A 27,744-nucleotide genomic window follows, 5' to 3' on the forward strand; every position below is an offset into this window, starting at 1 on the left:
CCGTGACAGAAAAGGGAAGCGAATGAAACTTACAGGCAGAACACTGAGACATGGGCATCTGCTCTATCCTGGTGTTGTTCCTGCACGATGCCACTTCCATCTGGCAGTGGTTGGGGTAGATGTGCCCGTCGGAGCCGCACACGGGCTCCCCGTCGTAGCCGCAGTCCCGCGAGCACAGGCACTGCTCAAAGTACTCGTCCTCCAGGCAGCCAAAGATGTTGTTGCAAGGGCCAGAGTGCACAAAGCCTGGGAATTAAACAAAATCAGCCAGTTTTGCATAGCACGGGGAAGGCGGAATGGAAACATTTCACTGATGTCAGTTTTCATGTTTGAATTCCCTGTGATTTCTATTATGAATTTACAAACTCGATAGAATTACAAGCACTGGGAACAAAGTTGTCTTTCTGAAAGAGCCATGGTGCAACAGCTTCCAGACTTGGGATAAAGCACCTATTTTTAGGCCACAGAGCACAGAAAGGAACATACAGTTTCTGGGGAAAGTTATTCCTTTCACCGATGCATGAAATTGTTCAAACCCCCTACAGTTAATTGTGGAACCCCATTGCAAAATATTGGAGAGAAAGAAAACCAAATTGCATGGTAAAGAGTTTTCACCTCTTTTTTTACTGACACATCTCCCTTTGTGCAGGTTCTTCCAGAGTCAGACATTTTACCTTGCCTCCAAGGCAAATCACAGTCACTTTGGTGCCTGCAGAGCACCACTGGTCTTTATCATCACTTTAATACTGCAACCCCCCAAACCATTGTGCAGCTTCCACGAACACAGAGAGCGGAACAGAACATTCCTGTCAACATAATTTTGGGTTCAGAACACCTGTGGGTCCCATTTTTCCAAAAGATCTGTGTGGCTTTGGGGTAACTCACCAACCCACTGGCTGGCTGAGCTTTCCACCTCGTTGCAGGTTGGGCCATCGCAGAGCTCCCGGGCCAAGGGGCTGTTCTCGCTCACGTTGTAGAAACGAGTTGCTTCAAAAGCTGCAGCAAGGAGGAGAAATCACAGCTGAACCTCCTGCCTGGAGCTCCAGTGCCAGCAGGGACCAAAGGCAAACAGGCACAAACCTGGCTCGTAGTAATCGTACACTTTGATAGGAACAGGGGCTGTTTTCCCAACTATGTGCTCTCTGAAAGCTTGGAACTTCACACAGGTCATGCACTGGCTGGGAATCTGTGTGAAACAGTGTGAAAGACTCAAAAATTACACTTGAAGTGAAGAGAGAGACAAATGAATGCAGCACGTGCCCCAAAGTAACACACCATGCACAAAGACACCTCCAGTACTCCAGGTGTAGGGACAGAGATAATGAATTAAAGCCAAACAGGATGAACTAAACCAGGATGCTTTGCTGACCTTTAAGACAGAGCAATGGCAGACCTGGTGTTCCAGCTGTGTTCCCTGGCTTGCCCACAACCACCAGACAATTCTCTGCTGCTGACCAAGCCAAGAGAGATCTCATCTTCCACTCTCAGGTCTGTGCTGTGAGACTTAATTATTCTGCTTTTAGCAATGCTAGTTGTACCTTCAAGTGACATTATTTTGAGGCAAAAAACGAAGTGATATATACCCAAAACCACTCCATGGGCTGAAGTGAATCCCCTGCTTCTATTAGACTTTGGTTTCCAACCAAAACCACAACAACACCTGCAGCAAAAGAGGCTCAGGCACCGGCCAGTTAAAGCTGCAGAGTGATCCTCACCCCTGAGGGACCCCAACACTCTGCCTGTGCCTCATCCCCTATCATTTGCCTTTCAGTAAAATCCAATATAAGAAAAATAGTCATTACCTCATCAAAATAAAATAGGACTTTTCTTCCATCCACTTCATATCTTTTTAACCCAATCTGCTTGTTCATCAATAACTGGGGGTAAAAGAAAATAAGCCAACATGTTTAATCTCATTTTATAGAAAACAGGTAGACATGAGAGAATAAGAAAGATTTCAGACTGCTTAGAAAACTGATCAGAAACTGAACTCCAGCGATTTCTTCTGCTGGAAAAGGATGCAAAGAGATTGAAGTTACTGTCAGGGGGAAAAGCCACCTGTGTCCTTCCCTGTGTCCTGCTGAGGAATTCTTGCAAGGAGCATCAGCTGAGGGCTCTTCCTTGTCCCCAGGGCATTTATCCCCCTGGAGCTCTGCTGACACCTCATCCATAATCTCATTGAGCAGCTCCCAGACTGTTTTCAGTACCAAGGCAAGACCTCAGAGACCCCAAACCACTCAATAAAGTCTCTCAGTTACACCCCCTCAGACCACCAGGGAACCTCGCTGCTGGATCGCACCGGGTATTGAAGGTCCCCTCCTCCCACCAGCTGAAAAATCCAAAACATTCTTCTGCCAAGAAAATTAATCCTCACATTTGAAAAGAGCAGCCATTTGAAAGAGCCCCAGGCACCCTCCCTTTTGACAAATGGGGTCAGGCCAGGCCTCTGCTCCTCATCTTCTCTCCCTTCAAGGCCCAGGGATTTGGGATTTGCATTGTACCGGGCAGGCCTGCAGACTCACCTCTTCTGCTTTTTATCTGCACACCTAAGGAACATCTGGACACGATCTAAGGGCACTTCCCACATCTCCAAACCTTTATTTTCAATTCTCCAGAAGTTCCTCCTATGATTTCTGCATTTGGAACATCTCAATACCATGACTGTCCTGCTTGATCAAGCATTACTATTTTGATAATTTGTATTTAGAATGCATCTGTCACGTGGAAAACATCTAATCCTAAAGCTGGGGAGGATGAGGGTCTGTGGAAAAGGACTTCTGTGTTTTAATCAAAGTTTGGGGAGCCAAGAAAGGGCCAGAGCACTCTATTCTATAATTCTATTCTCCAAACTGTCCCATTACTTCAACCTCTGTCAGACAATCCCATTTGCAATGTAGGGATATTCTTCTGGGGTTTTTATTTGTTTTTTAACATTCTTAAGTTATTTTGAGATCTCAGACTAAAATCTCTGCGGAAAGGGGAACAAATCATTATTATTATCATCATCATTATAATAATAATTATTACTATTATTATTATTTAGAATGACATGAAACAAGCAGCATTCCCACTGACGTTTGCCCAAACCTGCCACCAGCAGCTTTAGCTGTGACTCCCCTCGGCAGAGTGCTCCTACTTGTAAAACCCTGCTCCCCAGCTTCCTGCTATTCCTGTAACAAACCAAGGAACATGTGTTTAAGTCCCACACAATATGGAAAGGGCCAATTTAATTTGTCCTTATAATTTTAGGGGCCTGATGGTGGCTGTTATTACTCAGCAGTCGATGGCTGCAGACAGTCCTTTTATGAGGGCTCGGAGACGCCGGCGCCACCGGGAACTGCTCAGCTCAGCTAAAGCTGCGTTTTTTCTGGTGAGGTTTGATATATCCCAGCCCGGGGTGACCTCCCGACCCTGTCGACACCCAGCATTATTAGGAGGATTTGTGGCCGGGCTGCCCGGGGTGTGCACAGAGCGCTCATTAAGCAGCGCTGCCCCGGGGCTGCACGTGGGGCTGCTCCCACCCTGCTCCCCTGGCAGGGAAAATCCTGATTTACAGCCCAGCCCCTCCACAGCAGGGCAGGGAACGGCTGGGGTGGCAGGGAAAAGGCAGCAGGGGCAAGGATGGGACTTGCCTCTGCTCAAAGTGGTGTCCAAAATATATGGTGGAACTATCCTGGGGCTTCAGTGGGTGAGTTTCATGTTGGGTCCATGGTTGGCAGCCGTGAAGAAAGCACAATGGTTTGGGTTAGAAAGGATCTTAAAGATCTTCTTGTTCCACCCCCTGCCATGGCAGGGACACCTCCCACTGTCCCAGGCTGCTCCCAGCCCCAGTGTCCAGCCTGGCCTTGGGCACTGCCAGGGATCCAGGGGCAGCCCCAGCTGCTCTGGGCACCCTGTGCCAGGGCCTCCCCACCCTCCCAGGGAACAATTCCTTCCCAAGATCCCATCCAGCCCTGCCCTCTGGCACTGGGAAGCCATTCCCTGGGTCCTGTCCCTCCAGCCCTTATCCCAAGACCCTCTCCAGCTCTCCTGGAGCCCTTCTAGGGTCTGGAAGGGGCTCTGAGGTCCCCCCAGATCTTTCTCTTCTCCCCAGTCCCACAGCAGAGGTGAATGTGCAGGTGGGGTTGTATCTGCACCTTCACTGCCTGTCTATAGATGTGCTTGAGCTTTGTCACCACATTTCATTTTTAGAGATGCAAAAGGATCTCTGCAATAAAACCCCCACGGAATTCAGCTCTTCAAGGGGAACATTCCCTCTTGAAGATGCAAAATCATTCCCAATTTAGGAAAATCTCCCTCTTTCCAAAGGAGACGATTCTGATCTGGTTATGGGAGCAGCAGAGCCCTCTGGGCTCACACACATACGACAGAAATTCTTGGCTGTGAGATCCTGGCACAGGGTGCCCAGAGCAGCTGTGGCTGCCCCATCCCTGGAAGTGTCCAAGGCCAGGTTGGAGCAGCCTGGGACAGTGGGAGGTGTCCCTGCCCATGGCAGGGAGTGGTACTGGATGGGCTTTAAGGTCCCTTCCAACCCGAACCATTCTGGGATCTACTGCAAACAGAAGTGCTTTGAGACATCACACAGCCAGTTCAGTGGGGTACCAGAATCAGTGTCCCTTGAAGACAGCATATCCTCACACTGATCATTTATTCCCAATTATTCTCAGTGTTTCTCTGCTCAGAACACACAAACCATCGCACACAGCACAGGAGGGGCTGCACACAGCAGCCTCTGAGCAGCAACTCAACACAAACTGAGCCTGTTTGGATCCCAAGCCCTTCCCTGGGACTCCTGTGTCTGGCCCAGCCGTGTCACCAGCCCCAGAGCAGAGCTGCCCTGGCAAAGGGGAAAGTGTTCAGGGACAGTAACACAAGGGCATGTGGGACCTTCTCTGCTTCCTCAGCCTAGAAACCCTCAACTCTGTTCCCTGCTGACACCAGGAATGGAGACATTCACCCAAATTTGTCATTTCTTCTTAGCCCACTGCAGAGAAAAAAAAAGACAAGGTGTACAGGGATATGTTCCTTAACAACTTTCCTGTTCTTCTGCAATGAAAACCCCTTCATGCTCTCTCTTTCGACCCTTTCCCTCTGCTTGTAGAACATTCCATACGTTTAACACCATAAAGATATCCTGTTGTTCTTCTCCTGGCCCGCTTTGAGCTCTCTCTGGTTCTAAGCCAGGTTTTCATCCATATTTTTTCTGCTATTTTTTACATGAATGACTATGAAAGAACTTCTTTGACAGCACTACACACAACTGCCACCCCAGCACCTTCAGCAGAGGAGAGAAAACAGGAACCAAGCCCACTGCAGGCCCCCTCACCTAATTTTCCCCCTTTCTCTTCCCATGGGGATACTGGGGAGCTCCTACTCCTGGCCTTGCCCCACCTGAACAGCCATATTCAGTTTGTTGCATGAGAGAAAATATCAGACTCAAAGGCAAATAAAAACTGATCTGTTTTACATGCTTGGATTCGAAAACAGATTTCTCCACGTGCAGCTTGTGAACTGATATAAATAACTTCAGTTTTTCTCTTTGTAGGAATAATTTCATATCTGATCCCCAGTTCTGAAAGGATGCAACTCCTTCTCAGGGACTGATACAGAAATTTCTGTGGCTTCAGGGACACCCCAGGAGACATCTTGACAGCAGCTTCTGACATGGACTGTAAACCCCTCCAGAGGGCTTTTTCCTCCAAGAAAATGCAATGGTGTTTCAATTATAAAATAGCCAAATCAAGTTAAATCCTAGAGAAGATAAAGCAATGTACACTCCTCCTTGAATTAGGATATCAAATTAAACTTCACAATCATTCTACTTAAAAATTCTTTCCCCTTCCCAATATAATGAGATGAAGTTATTAACAGAAGAGATCTTTTAGAAGCAAAATATTTTTTAGCTCTTCACCAGCTCTCAAGGATGCAAAGATTTTACACCTCTTTAGTTAAACAGCCTTTAAAAAAAAATAAATCTTTGCCACACTCACCCCACCAGCAACTGCAATGTTCCACGAAATGTTATGGGTTGTAATGAATGCAATGCTTCCACAAACATAAAGCAAAGCTCAAGATTACAGTTCATGTGCCCTAAAGGGCTGGCTGGGCACGAGGCACATTCTGTCCACCTCAGCTTGGCTGCAGGAAACACGATGTTCTCCCAGAGAGAAGGGGGGGAAAAAAAAGGGCAAAAAATTCCAAGACACAGAGCCTCCAAAGAAATGGGATCCAGATGTTGGAGATAACACAGCCCACTAAGCAGCCATAAACAGCTCCTGTTAGAGCACATTTGCACTTCAGCTTTTCCGAAGGGTCTCAGTTAATTACTGTGCACTGGCTCAGGAAAACCTTGGCTTGGCCAGGCTGGGTTTGCTCAGCCTGCTCAGGACGTCTGTTCACTCATTTCAGAGACTTTTTGACATGTGAAATCTCTTCCTCCCCCTTCCCAATTTTAATTGCATCTTTTCAGCAGTGCTCTGACGTTCAGTGGCCTCCTCCTGTCCCTTGAAGGGAACCCCTCCCAGTTAAGATCCACATCCCAGCCCTGCACTCCCATTGCATCCCCTTACCTGCTCCAGGCTCTCAATATCTGCCCGAAACCCCGAGAACAAAGGCACTTCCAGCACAGCCATGTTCGAGGATCCAGAGTGCAGCCATCTTCCCATGGGAACAAAAAGAGAGAAAATGGGAACAAAAAGAGAGAAAGTGGGAACAAGCTCAAGATCCAGCTCAACGAATGGATGACTTAGAATGGAGAAACCAGCTTCAGAAGAAAAAAAAAAACCATTAAAAGACTCTCTTCGTTGAAGGGCTTGTGGAAAGCCAGATTATTTGGTTTTTAAAAATCCCCTTTTCTGCTTTTATTTAACAAAATTATGCCCAGCTCACAGAGGATAGAGGTGTAGGAGGTGTCCTGGCACACAAAGGCAGAAAAGCAGAGGGATGCAGCTCCTCTGGGGCTCCTTGCTTTCTTTTTCAATTCATCACTGAGAAAATGCGCTTGGCAAGAGGAAAAAAACCCTTGGAGTAGAGGAAACTTCTGTTCCACCCCAAGAGGAGGGCTGTAGATGGACTGTGGTGGGAGAGGGATGTTAATTCCCAACACCAGGCAAGGTCATTCAGTCCTGGGGTTTCATAAACGGTTGTTTCACCCCTAATTGACTCTGAGAAAAGGGCTTTTGCTAACGAGTCAGCAAGGTCACTGCCTCTTTACTGGTGTTAAAGAGTTCACTGCCTACGCCATCCTCCAGAGTATAACTGAAAACTCAGAAAACCCACTGGAACTGAGCTGTTGTAAGTGTGCACAGATAAAACCCCACACAGGAAGGGGAGAAACTCTGCTGGGGCCATTGCAAAGGTCTCGTTTTTTGCAGCATGGCAGAGGAATCTCCATCCTGATGCAGCTCCTGCAATCCCAGAACAAGGCTCCTTTTCTCTGCCCTCCCAGCCCTCCCTCCTTGGCAGCTCACCTGTTTGCTGTGCACCACCTGAGCGTGGGCCCAGCAGGGCTCATTAGCTCATGCCCAGCACTGAAAAAACACAGTTCCACAGCTTCCAGGACCAAATTTGCCAGCTCTGAGCTGGCTCCAGCAGGGCCCCTCTCTCTGGAGCCCCCTCAGCTCAGGGGGTGGTGAACTGGCTGAGGCTGGGATGCCACACCCCAGCCCAACGCCCACAGTAGCATGAGGTGGCCTGGGGACAGAGCCAGCTGGCTCTGGGTGAGGCTCTTCAGGGCTCCCAGGCTCCCAGAGACATTAAGCCTTGTTAATTCCCACCTAACTCCATGCTCCACACTCCCTAATAAATCATACGGGATCCCTTTGCCTGCGTTTCCCCAATGTCTGTAATATATCACAGCTTTCTATTTTCCACCCTGTGTTCTCCCTAACCCTTCAAAAGTGCCCCAGGGACGTCACTGAGCATGACAACACTTCATTACATTCTGAGAACACCCTCAGCTCAAAATATCTCAGTTGTCATCCTTAGCTGCACTCCTCTCTTCACATTGCCTGAGCAAGATGATGATGGAGCTGAGAGCATCATTACAGGAAGGAGGGGAGGAAAGGAAGATTTCATTTGCTTTTGTTTCCTTTCCAAGCAATCCATCTCCTTGCACTGGGCTTCCTCTCAAATTTCTGCCTTAGCTCCAGCAATTCCCAGGGCAGAAGTTCCAGAACTATCAGCAGAGAGGTTGTGCTGATGCAGGGCAGCCTCCTCGGTTACAGGCACTGACAAGGCTGTAGAAAGAAGTTTACCCTCTCCCCAAAACAGGCTGAGAGCCTGGGCAGGGGGAGAAGAGGTTGGCACAGTGACATGGTGGCACTTGGGGGCAGTGCCTCTGCCACAACACGGCCTCGTGGGCCAGGGGCAAGCTGGGCCAGGGAAAAGGTCTCATCTTCCCCTGGGGCACTGCAGCTCTGCTCAGGTCTGCAGTCTTGTGGCCTTGCCTCTGCAGGATGGAAGGGGCCAGAAACTGATAGGGGAGCCAGAATTTTCCATTAAACTCATAAGGGGGCCAGAGTTTCCCACTAAACCGAGAGAGGAGCCAGAATTTTCCATTTTCCCAAATCACACCTGGGCTGTTCACTGGACTTCTCCTGTTGGAGGTCAGTGAAGCAGCAGCCCCCCCCCACCTGCCGTGCCCCAGATCACAAACATACAGATCAGTTATTGATTTCTTGGGAATGGTTTCTCCTGTTGCACAGCAGGATGCTGTGAGCCCTCTTTATTTACTCTGCTTGTGGCTCTCTCTCTCGGGTCAAATTCCCAACAAACTCCCTAAAAACCCAAACATTTTGTGAAGAGATCAGCAACCCCTGGTGATTGCAGCACTACCAGGGTGTTTAAGAGAAACATCTAAGAGCATTTAATACAGGTCAGAAACCATTCTTGCTGCTGTTTGTCTATAGCCAAGCTGTTTTCTCTCAATGACTTGAGTTTCATAATCTACAAAATGTGACAGAACTGCTCATGTCTCTGTAAAGTGCTTTGAGAGCTAGAAATGAAACTTCTGGATTATGGCATCTTTAGAAATTATTTTACATTTCTTTATATAGAAAAAGGAGATAAGGAATGAGCCTTTGAGAGCTTATTAACAAATATCTGCATGTATTGTGCCTTTACCATAGATTCCAAACTCGTACCATGGCAACAAACATCTTCTGTTAGGTTTTTGGTGTTCAAAACTGGACACTAAGGAGCTCAAATAATAAACTCAAGTCAGTAAGATTTATAAAACTATCGACACAGTTAAGGTATTAGTTAACCAGCTGAATTTACCTTGCTCTTTGAGACTTTTAAGAAAATAATCCAGAACTTTTTCTTTTCATCCTTGTACAAGCAAATGACATCCCATTTGTCACCTTCAGGGTTTGGAGAGGCAATAATGAGACTCAGTGACAAAACCTCAAGGTGTTGTTCTTATTTCTCTACCTTTGATACACACTTAGCACTGAAATGATCGAGAATGATCATGGAATGACTCTGTCCCACAACCCACAGGGGTGGCTGAAAGTTCCGCCTCACCCTACATCAGATCCAGACAGTGCAGCAGGAGAGAGTTCGGTGCTTTTCCTGCACAGAGGGGCTGATCAGCAAACCAAACGTTCTGTGGGGAGCAGGACTGGCATTTCCTACCTCGTGCAGGTCTCCAGGATGACTTTGTACTCGCGGTGGTCCTGGTCTGAGGCTGGGTCCTCGTCGTCCCCCAGAGCCCTGTCCCTGTGCAGGGCTTCGGAGCGGTTCTCGTCCACAGAGCCCGAGCGCAGCGGGTTTGGGGCTTGGAGGTGCTGCTCTGACTTGGGCTCCTTCAGGTTCACCAGGAGCTGGAAAGCTGGTTTGGCAATAGGATCAGGCACATTGTAAGTGACATCAATCTGCAGCAGGAAGAGGAAAAAGCAAAACGAATGAGGGAGGTTTATTAGAACTCCAGCATTTCAAAGCACCTGCAAATGTCCCATAAAGACCAGCACAGACACAAGATCTGTTCAGAGAGAGGGAATGGCAGGCACAGAGGCAACAGAGGCTTTACCACATAGTTTTATCTCTATATAAGCTGTACCAGAGCTGGTACTATTGCATTCTCTTCCATAAATTAAAGCAACACCACGTCATAGAACTGTTTTGGGAGAAATTCCAAGTGTAAGTCCTTCCTCACTGCAAACTGGGATTACAAAAGCAGCAAACAGGCTGTGAGTACAGAGATCATCTGCTCCCATGCTTTCTCCAGCCCCATGGCAACCTTACCTGCATCAGACAGCAGCCTTCACCTTTGGCACTCACAAACAGCCCTGTTGGAATACTGGGGATCTGGGGAGAATCCACAGGTGAGACACACACAAGACATGGCACTCAGAATGGAAATTAATATAAGATTTAGCTCTGTTCTGTACAAAATATCTTTACAAAGGACACTACAGAAATGAAATGAACATGAATTGGTCTCTTCACCACCTGCACTTACAATGGCAGAGACAAACAGCAGCCCAAAATAAACATCAGGCATTGGTTATGGTGAAAAATGCCTTTAATTTGGAGTGCTGTCTCCTTCACAGCAGAACCCAGCCACAAACCCACAGAGAGCCCCACAGGTCTCAGTGTTTAACTTTTGCTTTTACCATCACTGATCCAAGCCCTCATTCAGAACCTAGCTCACGTGCTTTGAAAATCTGCCTGCACAAATCCACCTACCACTGCAGTCTGAAGGACTTTTTTGTTCATCTTGTTGAGCTCAAATGTCTCCTGGTAGTCCAGGTTAGTAGAAGCCAAGGAAATGGTCAGGTTGACTCCTCCAACATAAGAAAGGATGGCATATTCAGCCAGAGCCTGCAGGGCCACACAGGTGTCCTGGGAGGTCAGAAGAAGGAGAAATCAGAACAGTGAAGAAAGCAGGAGCACAGTAAACTTCCAAACAACTGTGCTTGGCTCCAGGACGCAGAATATTCCTTGATAATTGACATGGCAAAAGAAACATCAGGTTTTGCTCACTTTTCCTATCAAAGCACCTGTGAGGACAAAGTCTGGGTTCCTTTCAAATTACCAGTCCAGGAAGGAAGCAGTAAAGAGTGCTGGAAAGTTTTTCTTCTTAGCAGAACACAAACAATTTCTGTCAGGAAGATGGAAACTCTGCATTGACACAGAACTGTGCCATAAATCAAATCCCTCCTGATGGGAGAGAATTTTCTAAAAGTCCTTGCAAGGAGTTTCAAAGGTAAACCAAGACTTTTCCTTGGGTTTCAATGCTTCCAGACAGTTGTTTATTAAGTCTTATCAGAGAAACAGAACCACTAGTGTGACCCAGGTACAGCATAGAGCACAGAAAAGCAGGAGTGAGGGCTCTCTATCAAGATTTACACAGCCTTTTAAAGATATTTTAACCAATAGTTACTAAAAACATACATTATTTTCACTTTCCTACCAATTATTCAGTAACACGGGCAGGAACTGCGGAATTCTCTATCCAATCATTCCAAACCACTTTTACTGCAGAACATGGAGTAGTAGAAGGAGGAGAAGAAGGTTTAGAGAACAACAACAATCCTCCATTTTGACATTTTTTACTCTTATCTATTTACTACAAAGAGAAGCCCAAAACCTCTAAATTTTTCACCCTGTGACAATCTTACATCGTAGTCTATCACCTAATTCACACCACTGTATTTTCTAGTTGTTGTCTGTTCGTTGGTAATTTTTTCCTAGGCTGGAGGTTAAAACAGTGTTGTTCAGGGGGATAAGAACCCTTAAAAACAGGCAGAGAAATATTCTCGGCACTCTGGGTTCCTACACTGCATTCCTGAATCAATTGACAATGCAGGCGTCCCAGCTACCTTTTCCAGAGGCAGCCCACCTGAGTAGATGAGAATCCTCCCAGTGCATTCCTTTGCTGTGAGAGCCATTTGACTACAGGGAGTGCAGAGGCCACGTCTCCCAGGAGTGTGTAGGTCAGAAGGGCATAAGATGTCATTTCCACTTCTGCAGAAACAACTGAAAGAAGGGGGGAATTAAATAAAATCATCTAAATACCACCTAGAAGTGAGAATCCAGAGGGGCCTAGAGATAGCTCTATGAATATTTATTAACTGAAAAATAATTTTAAAAAGTCAAGAGTCTGTAGAAATAAACACAGGGAAAGAGAAGTTAAAATGTCTGCACCCAAAATGCTTCACCTCCCTAAGATACCTCTGCTTTCAACATAAGCTTCCCTTCACACAATAGGTAACCAATAATAAAGATATTCACACAATAGATAAACCCCTTCTATTTGACTGTGTCCCACAAGTAATTCCTCTCCCACTCCAGTTCTACTCTGCTGCTGCCCACACTGTTGCCCTGTCCTGAGGTTTTCATACAATATCCAGTCAGATCCCTCTTGAACATTGCTGCACCTGCATCATATCCAAAGAGTCCGTGGCTTTAAGTGGCTTGAAAATTACAGCATCATTGCTGTGGCTTTGACAGTGAAAGTCTAGAAAAATCAGCTGAAGTGTCAGTGACAATCCTTAGGTCCATTTAAAAACAGAGATAAATAGCTCCGAACTGAAATATATTTGCATTCCCTCAGTTTTCCCTTTCAAATTATTACTCCCTGATAGAATCCCACGTGGCTCTCACTCTTCTGTCTTTATAATGGGAGTGAAAGTTGACGAGACAGCTGGGCCTGAAAAGCCCATCCTCTCTGCACCTGCTCTCTCATTTATTCCTTCAGCATAACATTACCTGCCTTTTCTGAGCTCTCTTTCCTCAGACAGTTCCAGAATTCCTTGTATTGTATAAACAATTCACTGCAATACGTGCAGGCTGGTGTGGCAGCTCCTTCCCTTCTCCCTGCCTTTGCACCACAGGTTCCTGCCTGATTACCTGATTGAGAGAGTCCATCATTAAAGCCCATGAAGGTGTCTTCATCAGTGACAAGGGTTCCTGTGAGGCTCCAGTGTGTAAAGCCATCTAGGAGAAGAGGGCAGTGAAATATGTGTGTTATCAGAGCAGGAGTGCAGCTGAGCCTTTGTGCACAGGAAGGGTCAGGTTCCACTTTTGCCTCGGCTCAGAGGAGCTCCGTGCCCTGAGCTGCGCTGTCCCTCCTTTCGGGCAACCAGTCCCTGGGCAAGGGGCTCCCTTTGGAATGACAAAGATGATTCAATGTGACAAATCAAGTAATTCTTGCGTTTTGGGTTAAAATACACTGTCAGGGAACGTGAGGTGTTACAGGGCAAACTCTTGTCACTGCGAGGAGAGCACTGCAGAGCCTCTGAACAACCTGAGATCACTTTGCTGGTTAAAGAATGGTGCTGCTGAACACCAAGGCTGTGGGGCTGATCTCTGTGTGGGCCATTCATTTATGAGTTGATCCCTCCCAGTTCAGGATATTCTGTGATTCTGCTGCACTTGCCTTCCCTCAGCATCAGCTGCACGTGTGGAGCTGAGCTCTCAGCCCTCTCCAGAGAGAACCAGGAGTGCTCTTGCCTTACAAAGCCAAACTGTGCTGTGAGGAATCCCTCATGCCCCAGGCCCCATCCTCTCCAGGAGCTCAAATCCAGCATTCAGGCTGTGTTTGCTTGTTCCTACAGGGGGACAGGCTTGGGGCTGGAGCTCAGTACCTTGGGTGATGGCCATGCTGTTCATCCTGCGCAGCGTCGCGGCCGCAGAGGGGCTGTGCAGCAGGGTCAGGGCGTAGGCAGTCAGTGCAGTCGTGTAGGGGTCTTCTGCTGAGTACAGGTTGGACTCCAGGAAGTGTTTTGCTTTGTCAACAGCTGTTCTTTCTTCCTACATTCAGGGGAAAGAGCCCAGACATATTTACCAGTCTCAGAAGATAGAATTGCTTTATTACTCGTTACATCATTCCCATAAAAACAAACAAACAACAACGAAAAGGCCAAACAAAAAAACAACAGCAAAACCTAATAAATTAGGAAAGATACATTTTGCTCTCTGCAGAATGGCACTGATACTTACCCTAAGAAAAGCCATGGATCAAAAATTAAAAAAAAAAAAAAAAGGAGCAAACAGCAGAGCAAGAATGATTTATGCTAACTCTGAGACACACTTTTCTGCCCCTAAAGCTGAAGAAATTCCATGTCCCTGCAAGGCAGCAGATGAACAGGGCAGAGGCGAGTTCGGTACTGTAGGTTTGATTGTGTTCCTGACACTCCGGAGCGTCTGGCAGACGCCAGAGGATAATAAAGGCCAAGGTTCCCAGGGGTCCCTGCAGCCAACAAACATGTTTTATTAACTCCCCCAATGACCTCACCATGCAGGAACGTGGCTCTGATAATTTATAGAAACAATTTAATTGGACTTGATGTAATTTGGTTTCCTTTGATTTCCCTGTGGCACTAACCTTCTCCTTCCTCATTTCCTAGCTAAGATCATTAGGAACACTCACAAATCTCCTCTAGGAAAACCATTAGGATCCACAGAAACTGCACTTCTAGGGCTGCCTTGACACACAGCAGCCCAGAGAGAGCATCACATCACTGCTCAGAGGGGGACACTGCTGACAGGGAGGCAGGAAGTTACTCTGTGAGCTCTGCTTGCAACAGCAGCCTGGTCTCACTCTTCAGGCTCCACAGGGATGGATGAGGAGTGCTGAAGTTATCAGAGCTCCTGAATGGGCACAGGCTGTTCTGACACCTCCACAAACTCATGGCAGTGTTGTGCCTGAACGGGCCCTTTTGTCTGAGAGCAGGTCACCAAGAGATGCTGCAACACCCACTACCCCTCCTCTTCCCATTTTCCAGGCAGTTCTACCTGTGCACAGCCACCACTGCCCTCTCCCTTGGCTGAAGGGCAAGGGAACATCTGCAAGGGAACATCTTCCCAGTCCTAGTTATTGGGAATGTGCAACTATAATCTTATCTAAACATCTCCATTCTAACGAAACTGCATGCTGGCAGAAACCCATCAGAGGGCAGGAGCACTGTTTTACCATGAGTTTTAAGGAGGAATCCCTAAAATGCCAGCTGTACTGGAAGTTTGGGGTGTTTCTTCCAGCAGAATTGGCCATTCCCACAGAGCTGTTTCTCTTTTTTGCAGTGTTCCTGCTCTGTCTCATTGCAAAGAACAGAAACATTTTTCTGCAGAGCCCTCGATCCAGCACATTGCAGGAGCTCAGCTCTCCAAAGGCACTGTAATCTAACAGCAGTAGCATTTTGGCCACTGCAGCCAAGCCAGACCACAAGAGTTCTCTGGATCCCCAAGTTAAACTGCTTTTAGCACCAAGCCAGGATTTCTGAGTCTCTACAGGCAAGAGCCCAGGATCTGCACAGGCAGCACTCACAGCTTGAAGCTACAAGGCAGAAAACACTTTTTGTGGTAATTTCTGGGAGAGGTTGAGGGATGGGGCTGCAGGGAGGTGTTTTGCTTGGTGGAATAATCATGAACTGATGGTCGAAGGGTGGGAGACCACCTTGAACAATTTCAGAACAGATTCCTTAATTTTAGAATAATCCCAAGGCTTTCCAGCAGCCTCTCTTCCCTGGATGCTGTCAGTCATTCTAGAGAGCACAGAACCTCTGAAAGCAAACAGCAGCAGAATGAAGTTTAAAAAATAGAGGAGAGAGAATTTTTAGAGCTGTTTAGCTGAGCTTTTGTTACCTCAGAAGTGACACCTGTTTCCAGAAGAGATGCAACCACATAAGCTGTCAGGGAGATCTTCCCATGGATCCCACCCTGGAAGGGCAAACAACACAAACCACTGGATGCAAACTAGAGAAAAGGACACTGGAGGAAAAAAAAGACTTTGAGGCAGTACAAAGGATGTGTTAGAACTAGAGGAGAAGCTGAAGCATCACCAAATTTCTTTTGCTTTGCACACAAGGAGTACAAGATTTAGGAACCCAAGCCCACACCGGTTGGACCCAGGACTCGGCTGTCCCTGGCAGTGACCTGAGGACACATTTAATGCAGTCTTTGTAAGACTTCACATCTTGCTTTCCATCCTCTGGGGACACCCCACAGACACTTTCTGACAGACCTTTTTGAACTGAAGTCCCAGGTTCCCCCTACAGCATTCCAGCCTTTCAAGTGCAAAATTCATATTCAAACTGCATCGCTTCGTGCTTTGATAATAACTTCAAAAATGCTCTTGCTGCACATTGATCCTGTGTGGTTTTTACCTGAATGTCCTTGTTTAGTATCCTGCCCATAGCAGGGAAAGAGCCGTCCTCTTTCTGGTGCTGGATTATCCAGTCTTTGGCAGCTGTGAGTTCTTTGGGGTCAATGAAAAGAAACCCACGAGACTGAGCAAAGGACTTGAGGACAAAAGCTGTTAACCTGTAAAAATGAATTAATCATCTTTCCTGAGAAAACAAATTCAGAATAAAGTATCTGTAAGTGAAAATTAACATTCTTAGAAAGCACAAATTTTTAAAAAAATGTTTTTGGAAACACTAAATATTTTTGTTAAAATGTTCATGGGACATAAAAGCACCTGAACACTGCTCAGGCTTTTGATAAGAAAAAGATTAAGGTTCAACAAACTAAATTGAAAAGTAGAACTCAAAGATGTGTTTATCATGATTATGGCACACTCTGAAATATAGCTCTTTTTGATAGGTGCTCATCTGCCCAAATGATTAAAGTTTTTAAGCTAAGAATCAATATTTAAAAACTAAGAATCAATATATTTCACATAAGAAACCCAGATCCTTTCCTAAAGCCTGAAGCTATGTTACACTTTATACAGAATTAAGACTTAAGAAAGCACCAGAAGTGTTTTTGGAATTCTAAACCTCTGACAAGTGTGAGCACTGGCCAGCTTTGGGGGATTGAGTCATTGCATTTACAAGCCCCCGAGGAATGGGAGGGTAGCAAACACTGCTGCCTGGCAGGGGATTTTTCAAGTGTTGAGTAATTCTGTGTCACCATATTTCACATCCAGGGACTGGGAGATGCCGCAGCTGAGATAAAAGTTCCCTATCTTAGGAAGAGTGAGGCAGCAGCAGCAGTGGTGCTTCCCTGGCCATGCGCTGGGGAGGGAAATCAGTGAAAGCCCAGACACGGAGCAGCTGGAGGAGGCACCTGACAGCACAGGCAGAGGAATGAGAAGCCCAGGATCTCCACAGCTGAGCCCTCAGGGCTGGGCTGATGCCACACAAACCTCGCAGGCCGAGGGCTCCTGGGGGGACACAGCACTGACCCCGCAGTTTCAGAATTCTGGCTCTCCTGTTGTTGGACTCTGAAAGGTCCTGCACGTATTCCCAGAGCATAAATCCATACAGTTCCATGCAGCAGGGGATGGAAAGCACACGGTATAAGGATGTCTTTGGGGGGGGTTTTGAGCTGGTTTTGATGGGTTTTTTACCTACCCTGATAGAAGCCTCTGCCACTTGTGGAGACAGCATGTTTCCCTGTATGTGCTTCAGGTAAAACTCCATTCCCTAATGGAATTAGGTGCTTAAATACCCATAATTGCTACTCCAGTTGCAGATATGACCCTTAACTACAGCTTTTGTGCCTGAAGCCTGGACCTGTTTGCAGATTTGACTCTCCTAACTGCTCCTGAGTCCTGAATCACCTACAGCACCTCTCCTAATGTAGTCAGAGCACTCAGCAGCGCTGAACAGCAGCTCTGCAGTCACTGAACATTATTGCACTATTTCTGTTCTCCACTGTGTGTGATACCACGAGAGCAGCTGGAAAATTACTCCTCTTTCCCAGCCAATTGTGTATTTTCCCCGTTTAGCAAACACTTAGCACTTTTCTAACTCAGTTTTAAATAGCCACTCACCACATGCTCCCTGATGAGTCCCTCTCCCCAAAAGCACTGTATGAGCCATCTTGCCTCTTGTAGGTCAGCTGGCGCTGGTAGCCTGGAAGTCACAAAAGAATTGGGGGAGTCCAAGATCTCCTCACACAGAGAAAAACGAGTGTTTAAAGTGAATGAAGACTCAGACCATCTGGCAACTTGTGTAAGGGATTCTGCTGCCCGAGGCAGCTTCTTATTCTGCTGTGAGTGAGAGCCAGCTCTGTGTGCAGTTTATCCAGCAATCTGCTCAGGATAACATCTGGGACACTGCAGCTCCTGCCTTTTGGACACTGGAAATGCTAAAAATCTGATACTTCTCTGAAAAAAAATGCACTATCAAAAGGTTTTTACTTAAGCACACAGCCACTCTCCTTCCATTTTACTTCCATTTACAAATGAAAACGTTTTGCCTGTGACATTGCAGCTGGATTCAGACTTTTCCCAAAGCTGTTGCTTGGAACAACTTCACGTAACATAAAAACAACAGCTGTGATCTTAATGCACGTGAACACCTCCCAGGTGCAAGGGCTGTCCCAAGACTTGTTTTAGACATCGTTATTAACAAGGTGAATGCTGAAGAGAAGAACTCTCTCCTGGAATGTCTTCTAAAGTTGAAAATGAAGAAAAAGTCAAAATGCTCTTTCTACTCGGAAAATAATTTGCTTCTCAAACCTGTTTGTCTATAACCATGAACTGCCCATCCTAACACAGCCTCCACATGGATGAGTACACAAGGCACACTTGGATAAAGCTCTAAAACACCCATTGGAGTCAAACACTCCAGGATGGATATTTCTGATAAGGAAAAGTCTGATCTGCAAGAAGATTGTGTCAAAAGACATTCAATGCCTGCGAAATGCTGCAGCACAGGAGAAGGTGTTTTATTCCACACCTCGTGACGTTTTTATGGGAATGGATCATTGTTTCATTTCCGGAGGTGGAGTTTCTCTGCTGACCCCTCTGGATACAGGCAGCTCCTCAATCCCTGAGGAAGGGCTGCCCATGACTCCCACACTTTCCAGTTGCTCTGTAGCCCCTCAGTGCTCACAGGGAATGGCCTGAAAAATGAGAGGAACAAAGACCTAGAGATTGATGATGCTCTTGGTGCCACCACATCTTTGTTTGGTGGTTGTGGGATAGGTACAGATACGTGGCAGAAAGCCAAGTAATGGTATTATTTTTTTCCTCTTCCAAAAAATAGGTGTTAAATTAAATTAAATTGCCTTTTTTTCCCCCTGCAGGCCTCAGGTACAATCTACTACTGAGCACTTCCTGCTAAACAGTTCCTCAATGTTCATTTCCAGTGTGTATAAGGACATATTAAATCCTTATATTTTATATCACTCTTCTCATTGTTTCTGTTCTTCTCTTTTTGGGTGTTCATGGTGCCAATACTGCCCAGGTTGTGGGTTTGACCCCTGTATGGGCCATTAATTTCAGAGCTGGACTCAATGCTCACTTTGGGTCCCTTCCAACTCAGGAAAACTTTGTGATTCTGTGATTTTGAGCTGAATTATGCTTCATCGCTCTTGCTGTTATTCTTCTTTGCTTGTTGGTTGGTAGTGGCGCAGACTTTATGCCTTGCTTGCTCTTCTGAAACCTCCTCTTTTCTAAACAATCCTCTGCATGCTGGGACTCACTGGAGAGGTTCCCCTTTCCAGTTTTCCCCTGTTCACCTGGGGTTTTTTTGTGGGAAAGCAGAAAAAATACTGACTGGTTTAGCCCAGGCCACTTCTAACGAAGAGGGAATACACGGGAATTGTTGGGTATCAGCACTTTCCATGATGGATGATTAAGGGATGAAGAAGTTTTCTGGCTTGGTAAATCACAAAAGCCTTCTGGAGTGAGCATTTCCCATCTAAACCTTATACTTGGCAGGGCTCCAGTAAACGCAGAAGGGTTTAAAACTCTTGGGGGTTTCTTCTGTAAGGGTTAATTAGCAAACAGAGTTTGGAGCCAAAAACCTGGAAGGTTTGCAGATTCATAAAAAGAAACAAAAGCAAATGATGTTGCAAAGGAAACACTGACTTGGGCCATTAACAAATTCCCTTTGCCTCACTGCTCTCAGCAAGCACAGAGAATTGCAAGTGGAATGACTGGAGCCAGGCAAAGGAAGCAGCACTGGGCTTTTGCTGCTGAATACAAGAAATATCTCACATATTACATTTTATATTTATATTTTCAGAGGAGAACCACCTAACCCTGTCACCTCTGATTTCATGACATGACTATTGTCTGACTCATACACAAGAGAGCTTTGTCCCTTTGGGTCATTCTTGTTTTTAATGATCTCTGAATTCTTACTTGTCCTGAGAATTGCACTTAGTTATAAAACTATTTTGCACGTGGCTCTTCTGAAAACAAATGTTGAGAAAAACAGTGCAAAAAAAAGAAAAAGGTTGTTTTGAGCTGCTTAGTAAAGTAGGACAGGACACTGAAAGGACAGATAACCTAGAGCCATATAATGAAGGTTTTTAACTACATTGGATGCTAAATTTTGATTTTTGGTATGCTGTTACAAAGAAAATACTGTTAAAAAAAAGTCCAGAAAAGAGCCATAACTCTAGTGACTAAAGGCTTGAAAAGACAATTTATGAATAAAGCAAAAACCCCAAAATATACAGATTTTTACTAAATTTCATTTTCCTTTACTTAAAAAAATTTTTAAACATAGAAATTAGCTAAGAAAAAAAGATAAAGATAAATCAATATGCATCTGAACTGGGAGTTACTGAAGGGAAACACAAGTTACATATCAAGGGACAATATCTTGCCATTAAAATCTGTCAACTTGTGAGATTATCCTGCAAGAAATGATGAATTCTCATCGCTTGGGCTATTCTTGATGAAAAGAAATGACACGACAAGTAAAACTTCTAACTCAAAGCCTTTTCTCCATCTATAAATTCACTTGCAATGAGTTACCTTGAACAAGGTAATCAGTAGCTTCAACCTCCACCTCGTGACTGAGCTGTTTGGTTTTCTGCAGGTACTTCAGGACAAAAACATTGGGAGCAAAATGGATCATGTTCTGCTCCCCACAGCCAAAGGGCAACCTCAGCAGGTTGTCCAGGTTGTTCAGTGTAGGACCCATCACATCTCCTGTTTGAGAGAGAGGGGACATGTTCAGGATCAAGCAATTAAGGTTTACTTTTGGTGTTTTATGATTGAAACCTGACTGCTCTAATATCTCCTGGCTACCACAGAGTCAGCTTAAATAAACCATAACATGAGTGGGAAGTCCTTCAGCTGTTGAATCTCAGCCCTTCAATCTCTTGTGGGATTAAGGAAATTCCACATTTCAGCCTCTGATTATCCATGACTTCCCAGTTCAGACTAGTTTGGAACACGGCACAATCTGTGATGAGGATGATAATGAAAGAAATACTTTGAACTGTAACAGACAGTGCCCCTGCAAAGCCCCTCACAACTTTAAGCCGCTGAGAACCCAAACAGGCTTCAAACAAGTGACAAAGAAACCCAAAAGAATTATCTGCCCCAGAATTAAGCAGGGATAAACCTCTCTTTAAGTGCCTGTGTCTATCTTATCTGGTGTGCATTACTCAAGTACTGGTCAGAAGTAACAGCTGGAGCATCTGTTCACATTTGATAACGGGTACCTAAGTGATACCTCCTGATAATTGATACCTGTTATTGAAGCCGTAGCTCTTTCTGATCCTGGAATTATGTTGTGGGGAACTCCAAGAGTAAATGCTTCATTGTGATTTTCATCAGTCTCTTCTTTTCTCCAAATTTTAAACTCTCCCATTGACCCCCAGCCTGTGGAAAAGCCAATGTACTTCACCTCAAGCTGTTTGGGGACTGTCCACTCCACAATAATAGATTCGTTTAGCACCCGAGTACCGTGGCCAACCTGAAAGGGACAAGAGACCATGGAGTTCCAAGAGCCCACACACGTGGAGTCACTCTACCACGTGTGCTGGGACACCTCCTAACTCAGATGTGCATTGGAGATGGAGCAATACCTCTCTCTTCCCCACCCACAAAGCAATCCAAGGAAGTTCAATGAGAATTCCACAGGCTTGGCCTTCAAGGCTTTCATCACTAAAAACGTTGAGGACTGAGGTCCTGAGAACACAACGGTGGCAAAAGCAGGCTTGTTCTGATCAAAACAGCCTGATCAGGGCTTCAGAGGGAAAAGGCAACAGGAATGAAGCTCCCACCTTCTACACCAAGGAAAACCTGCCCTGTGTGTGCCCACACTCTGTTTAGAAAGGGAGTCCCAGACCATTGCTCAGATGAATCCAGTACCTGGATAACTCCATTTTTCCAGCTGATCCAGAAGCTGCGGAATTCATCCCAGGAGAGGATACCAGGTGTGTCCCTGCTGGCCACAGGCTCTCCCATTTTGCTGATGGAAATCCAAGTTTTAGTGTTTTGGTGTCCCCCGATAACAATCTCTGTCATCTCCGCCATGTCGTGGGGACCAGAGGACAGGGCCAGGTGAGCATCGTTGTGGGCCTTCACTGCGATGTCAAAGTGGCTCATCTGGGCAGGTTTCTGCATGTACTGGTACTCGTATTTGTTAGGTGTGGAAATGTGTATTTTCTCTAGTCAGAAAAATGAGGGAATGCGGTAAGAATTAGAGCTCGTCTCACGGACATCAAAAGTAACCCTTGGCTGGTAACTGAAATTCAAACAAACAGACTTTTCCTAAGTACATGGGGTTTCTGCCAGCTTCTTTTAAAGTGTTAAAATACACACAGATGCTTCTTCTCATCTTTTATTTTTACCCCCTTCAAGGCAGAAGATCCTTCAAGCTGCTCAGCTGAATTTCTTATGAGCTCAGCAAGCGATTTTTCAGTTCTAATCTAGTGGTCAAAAGCATCTCTGTTTAGCTACTGGAGCCAACTCTGAGCTATCCAAATCTCTGGCAGAAAGGACAGACTGATTCCAGAACTGAATTTTAAAACACCAGCTGAAAATAAAGTACAGTCCCAGTTACTGTCCACAGTGCTGAATACTTAAACTGTTCCATAAAGTAAAGGAATTTAATGGCCATTTCCAGAAATCACTTGGGCAGTTAGAGCAAATTCATAATTAGCCAGCCAGGTAAGAAAGACTCTTTATTCACAAGTTCTTCCTACACACCATAACTCATCAATCACAGAGAAATGGAAACAAAGATTTTTTTAAATTTTTTTTTTTAAATGAGATGAAGCCGAATGCTTCTTTTTAAAACTGAATCAAACAAACTGAATATCTCATTCAGATCATGAACTTACCATTTGGGCAGAAGAACACACTGTAGGTGTATTCTCTGGACAGTCCCTCTGGCTATAGAAAGACAGAAATCCACACATAAACCACAGGGCTTGGATTAGCAGGAACAGATTCCAGTTTTACTTGGAAAATATAGAAATTATATTTGCTGCTGTACAGTGGCTTATATCCTTGATAGAAGAGGGATGGCACAGGGTTCTGTTAGCTAGAGATGCGCTAACCACTGCCAGAGAACCTTCCATTTGATCACATTTCTTACATGAACCGGGCAAGTTTATCCCATAAAATTTCCATTCCTTTTTTTCCTGAGCAGTACTGAAGATTCACCAGAGGAGCTCTGAACCAAAAGGGTTCTTTCTGTCCAAGTACCACTAAAGCTGATTATTTCCAATCTCTCGAACATGCCACAAATCAACCTGAGGATCTTCATAAACCCATTCATGTTTGATTTCACAATTTGCCCAAGCACTTTTTTTTCCTGAATTACCATAAATTTGTATTTTCTCACCTCAATAATGACACTGCTGCGAACATAATCCACTCCCACGGGGATCCTTTTGTCCATGTAAGAGTCCTCTGAATGTTTGCCACTCTTTAGGGTCTGCATCCCCTCCTGACAGCAATTGGTCCCACCGTAGGCAAAAGCTTTTGCTAAGAAACAGAAGGGAAAAGCAGCAGAGATTTTGAGATAGGAAGATCTCTAGAAGTTAGAGATCTAAACTAATTAGAAACAGCTGATTAACAACACATCAAGCGCTGTAATTACAACTCTCTCATACTCCCTTGATCCGTATTTGAGTGATCACATCTAAAACCAGGCAATACTTAGACAGTCATGGGGTAACAGAGAAACTTCTTCCTACTTTTCAGTGTTGCACAATTTTTGCTGGGATTATTTGTTGAAAGACGCACAGAATTTGTTGTTTTTCTCTTGTTTAAAGATTTCCCCTGATCTCTTCAGGGAAATGTAACAGGTCCAGCCTTGCACGAGCAAATATCACAGCAGGAAAGCTGATGACCAGAGAACCTCCTGACGTTTGCTTGTACATTCTGTGCATCACAGGCAGCGAGTTTGTTCCTACAATAAATGAGGTTGAAAAGCCAAGGTGGCAGCAAGTGGAACAGAGGAATTGGGGCAATAGGGAAATAAGAATTTTCTCCTGAGAGAGGAATCAAAAGAAACACTTGTAAAACCCCTTTAAGCACCAACAAGCTGGTTTTAGCTGTGTACTACCAGTGATGTTGCTCAGGCCCAGCTCGTTGAAGGACAGAACGATGGAGGTGGGTTTGGCTTCCCCAGGGGCCACACACTTCTTCCTGGTCAGGTGGTGCTTCCCAGGGTGCCCAACAAACTTGATGCCTTTTGGGACAGAAATCTTCACGTGGACCTGCAAAAGTTTTGGGAATGTCATTCCTTGGAAATGTCAGCTGCAAAGCCAAACTGATCCATGTGAAGGAGTGAAACCTGCAGGATGCTTCATAAAAATCACAGAATACAGATTGTTCACTCTTCAAATAGCCATGGATTTGACTGAGAGCAGTACTTTCAGCTCAGCAATTCTACATGTATTTCTAGGAGATGCTGCTGGAGCTGGGCAGATGGGGAGTGTGAAAAGAAAACATCAGGGGAAAGAGGATTTCTTGGGGAAAAAAAAATTCCTTCAAAATAAATTCAAAGTATTCCTTCAAAATATTTTTGGCAGCTTTTTGATTATGAAGGAAATTCTCCTCTGTGGTTCAGCATGATCTCCCTTATTGTCTTCCCCGTATTTTTCAACATTTGTTTTCCTGAAGTGCTGCAAGACACTTCAGACTACTACACGTGTTACTATAAACAAAGCAGCAACATTTATTTGAATTTAAAAAGCAATATTTATCTTTTCAAAGCACCTCTGCTGACCCCACCTCTGTGTTAGCCTGGCACCTTATCTACTGTGACCTGTAGATCACCCACCAGCCATGGTGATAACCCAGAATGGAGCCAGGAGTGAGAACTGAGCTGGTACCTCTGCACACAGGGCCAGGTAGTTGTAGACAGTGAGAGGGATCTTGGTCTGCTCGCCCCGGATGACGTGGTAGGGCAGCGTGAAGTCGATGAAGAAAGGTTTGAACGTCTTCAGCTCGGTCTGGCTGGCAATGCCCAGCCCCTTCTCCTCAGACAGAGCCACGGCCTCCGTGATCCACGTGGTGATGGAGTCGGGCACCTCCACGTGCAGCTGGGCTTCCCCTGAGCTGTTACTGCCAAGAGAACACGGAATGACTTGGGTTCATCACATTAATTACATGATTTTTAATGATGTTAAAGCACACACAGCCTAACGTTTTGGGGAGTTTCCTTATATTTGTAAGATAGGATCGTCTGCTTTGAGCCTTACAAAAGGCTCAGTATTTTTTATCAGTTTTGAGACCTGCAAAGATTTACAAGCAGCAGAACAGCAAATAGTTGCTTCTGCAGAGCACAGATTCTTCCTGGATGAAAAACTTCATTTGCAGCCTCATTTTAGAGTTACTTTTTTTAGGGGCAAATGTCTGCACCAAGTAAAAAAAAAAAAAAAAAAATCTAAACAAAACTCTAAAACAAACCTCAAAACCTAAAAAGAAAGTCAAGAAATAATCCCAGACTGAAGTCCTGGATAAAAACAGTTCAACAATAATTGATTTAACAGCTAGTGAAATAAAAGTGGTTTTTGTTGGAGCTCATTGTCCCTGTGTCCACTGCCACACTGCAGACTCTGCTTGAACCCAAGGACAAATGAGAAATTTTCTAAACATTGAGTTCAGCAACTGCTTGTTTTGATTCAGAAACATTTTGGTTTGCTGGGTTTTGGAATGACTGACTTAGAAAATTTCCAAACCTATCATTTTCTTCCAATGAGGATTGAAACTAATTATTAGCATTCAAATCTCTCAGTATGTAGCTTTCCTGTGCATACCACAACGTACTGATATAAACCTGGTATCCTCTTCCATGTTTTATAATAATGGAAATTCAGTTTTGTTCTTCAGACTTTGCTAAGCAGCTTTGGCCCTGCCTGGAACAGAAAACATTTCCTCTAACACAAGAACAAAAGCTATTTCATGGCTCAGCTGGCAGGGTGATTGGTGCAGTTGTGAGTACACCCTAAGGTTGTTTTCTCTCAAGTTCTTATTTATTCCCCAGAGCTTGACACACACATGCTGCCAGCTCTGTAAGCTTTTGAGGGCATGGAAAATGAGAATGGAAGGTCTTCAGAAGAAGCTCTGCAAGTGTCCAGCACGACACATCATCTGGGTGATGCACACCCAGAGCACACCCAAAAGCTGCACTTCCACTGCTTTTCACATGGAAGTTGTTCACACTTGAGGCACCAGTGAAGCACCTTTGCTTTGCTCCTCTAAATCAACTGTTTGCAATCCTCAGTGAGCCTGAAGCCCTTGTGCCTGTCAGGAGCCAGGCAGCTCATCAGGGGCTGATCCGTGTGCTTGTATCACAGAGGGGAAAGGATTAAATCAATAAAAAGTGGAGATCACTGTGCCTTTTTTGAGTTCAGTCAGACTCCAGGCACTGGCCAGTGAATGTGGTTCCCCCAGCTCAAATTCCAGAGGGAAAACCCTTGGGAAATACATAGAAATGTGGAATGGTTTGACTTGGAAGACACCTTAAATCTCATCCCATCCCGCCCCTGCCCCGGGCAGGGACATCTTCCACTGTCCCAGGCTGCTCCAAACTCTGTCCAACCTGGCCTTGGGCACTGCCAGGGATCCAGGGGCAGCCCCAGCTGCTCTGGGCACCCTGTGCCAGGGCCTGCCCACCCTCCCAGGGAACAATTCCTTCCCAATACCTAATCTAAACCTTTTTAAAGGTTAAAATTATTTTAACTCCTTTTAAGCAGACTGGTTCCCTAATACTTAGGTCCCCACCCTGACTGGAGTAATGCAGCTGATACCTGCACTAATGTTCAGCCTGAGGAACAGGCAGAAGGGTGTCCTGGCTCCAGGACTGGCAACATTCCAGCCTGTTTAACCGGACAATTTGTTGCAGCTGATGTTCTTTCCACTGGGATTTCAGCCCATAACCAGCATTAACATTATTTTCACACATGAGGGCACTTACTCTTCTGGGCAGGGGGCCAAAGTACACACTCATTTCCAGCCATTAGACCCTCCAGCCAGGCTCTAGGAATTTTTAGAATTGGTTTGGGAAGTTGACATTAGGCTTTTGTTTCTTTTTTTTTTTTTTTTGAGGCTTGTATATTATAATTATAAATGGTAGAAGAAAAAAAATAAATTCTTCCTGTTCAAGAGAGTGGAAATTAAGGAATGCTCCAACTCAGTTGTTTCTAATGAAATGAAGTGGAGAAAATGCAATCTGCAACTTTTTATTCCACACTCTCCCACTTATAATTAACTGCCCCAGCTTGCTGAGGCCCAAACGGGCACTTCTGGAATTCTTTGTGTATTTCTACAAAGCATATTTCATGCTCAATTGAACAGATTTGAATACACTTGCTCCAAGTTCCTGTCAAATTTAATTTATAATCATTTATTAAGAATGAAGTTTACTTGCAAACCTGGAGAAGCCTTTTAATAATTGCTTCAAACTATCCTAGATGTGCTGTTGTGGGAGGGATTGGTTATCTCTTTAGTAATTTTTTTTTAGTTCCAGCTGTACCCAGAGGAAACCACAATTTATGAGGCAGCAAACTGAGGTCTGGGGGAGATGTTCTTGCAGGAGATGACAGAGAAAGAAGGGATCTGAAATTTGAAAAGCAGAGAATCAA

At 45.2% G+C, this 27,744-nt stretch overlaps 1 protein-coding gene across 5 annotated transcripts in view; it reads right to left on the reverse strand.

Moving 5' to 3' along the window:
• Positions 1-27,744, reverse strand: part of CPAMD8 (C3 and PZP like alpha-2-macroglobulin domain containing 8) — a 54,644-nt gene that overhangs the window by 9,941 nt on the left and 16,959 nt on the right. For all 5 annotated transcript variants that reach the window (XM_042040995.1, XM_042040816.1, XM_042040907.1 and 2 more), the window contains exons 20-40: positions 24,991-25,222; positions 24,219-24,372; positions 23,493-23,635; positions 22,987-23,038; positions 22,013-22,311; positions 21,389-21,614; positions 20,666-20,842; positions 17,723-17,804; positions 16,110-16,266; positions 15,589-15,663; positions 13,593-13,758; positions 12,856-12,942; positions 11,846-11,982; positions 10,690-10,845; positions 10,246-10,308; positions 9,637-9,875; positions 6,570-6,657; positions 1,803-1,877; positions 1,081-1,186; positions 886-996; positions 34-246 (exon numbers count right to left, since the gene is read on the reverse strand). In XM_042040995.1, the coding sequence (XP_041896929.1) occupies positions 34-246; positions 886-996; positions 1,081-1,186; positions 1,803-1,877; positions 6,570-6,657; positions 9,637-9,875; positions 10,246-10,308; positions 10,690-10,845; positions 11,846-11,982; positions 12,856-12,942; positions 13,593-13,758; positions 15,589-15,663; positions 16,110-16,266; positions 17,723-17,804; positions 20,666-20,842; positions 21,389-21,614; positions 22,013-22,311; positions 22,987-23,038; positions 23,493-23,635; positions 24,219-24,372; positions 24,991-25,222 (3,038 nt within the window). The remainder of the gene's footprint in view (positions 1-33; positions 247-885; positions 997-1,080; positions 1,187-1,802; positions 1,878-6,569; positions 6,658-9,636; positions 9,876-10,245; positions 10,309-10,689; positions 10,846-11,845; positions 11,983-12,855; positions 12,943-13,592; positions 13,759-15,588; positions 15,664-16,109; positions 16,267-17,722; positions 17,805-20,665; positions 20,843-21,388; positions 21,615-22,012; positions 22,312-22,986; positions 23,039-23,492; positions 23,636-24,218; positions 24,373-24,990; positions 25,223-27,744) is intronic.

Source organism: Corvus kubaryi, unplaced genomic scaffold (assembly GCF_017639235.1).
Source record: "Corvus kubaryi isolate FWS band 111438036 unplaced genomic scaffold, C.kubaryi_AGA036_p1.0 121, whole genome shotgun sequence".
NCBI lineage: Eukaryota > Metazoa > Chordata > Aves > Passeriformes > Corvidae > Corvus > Corvus kubaryi.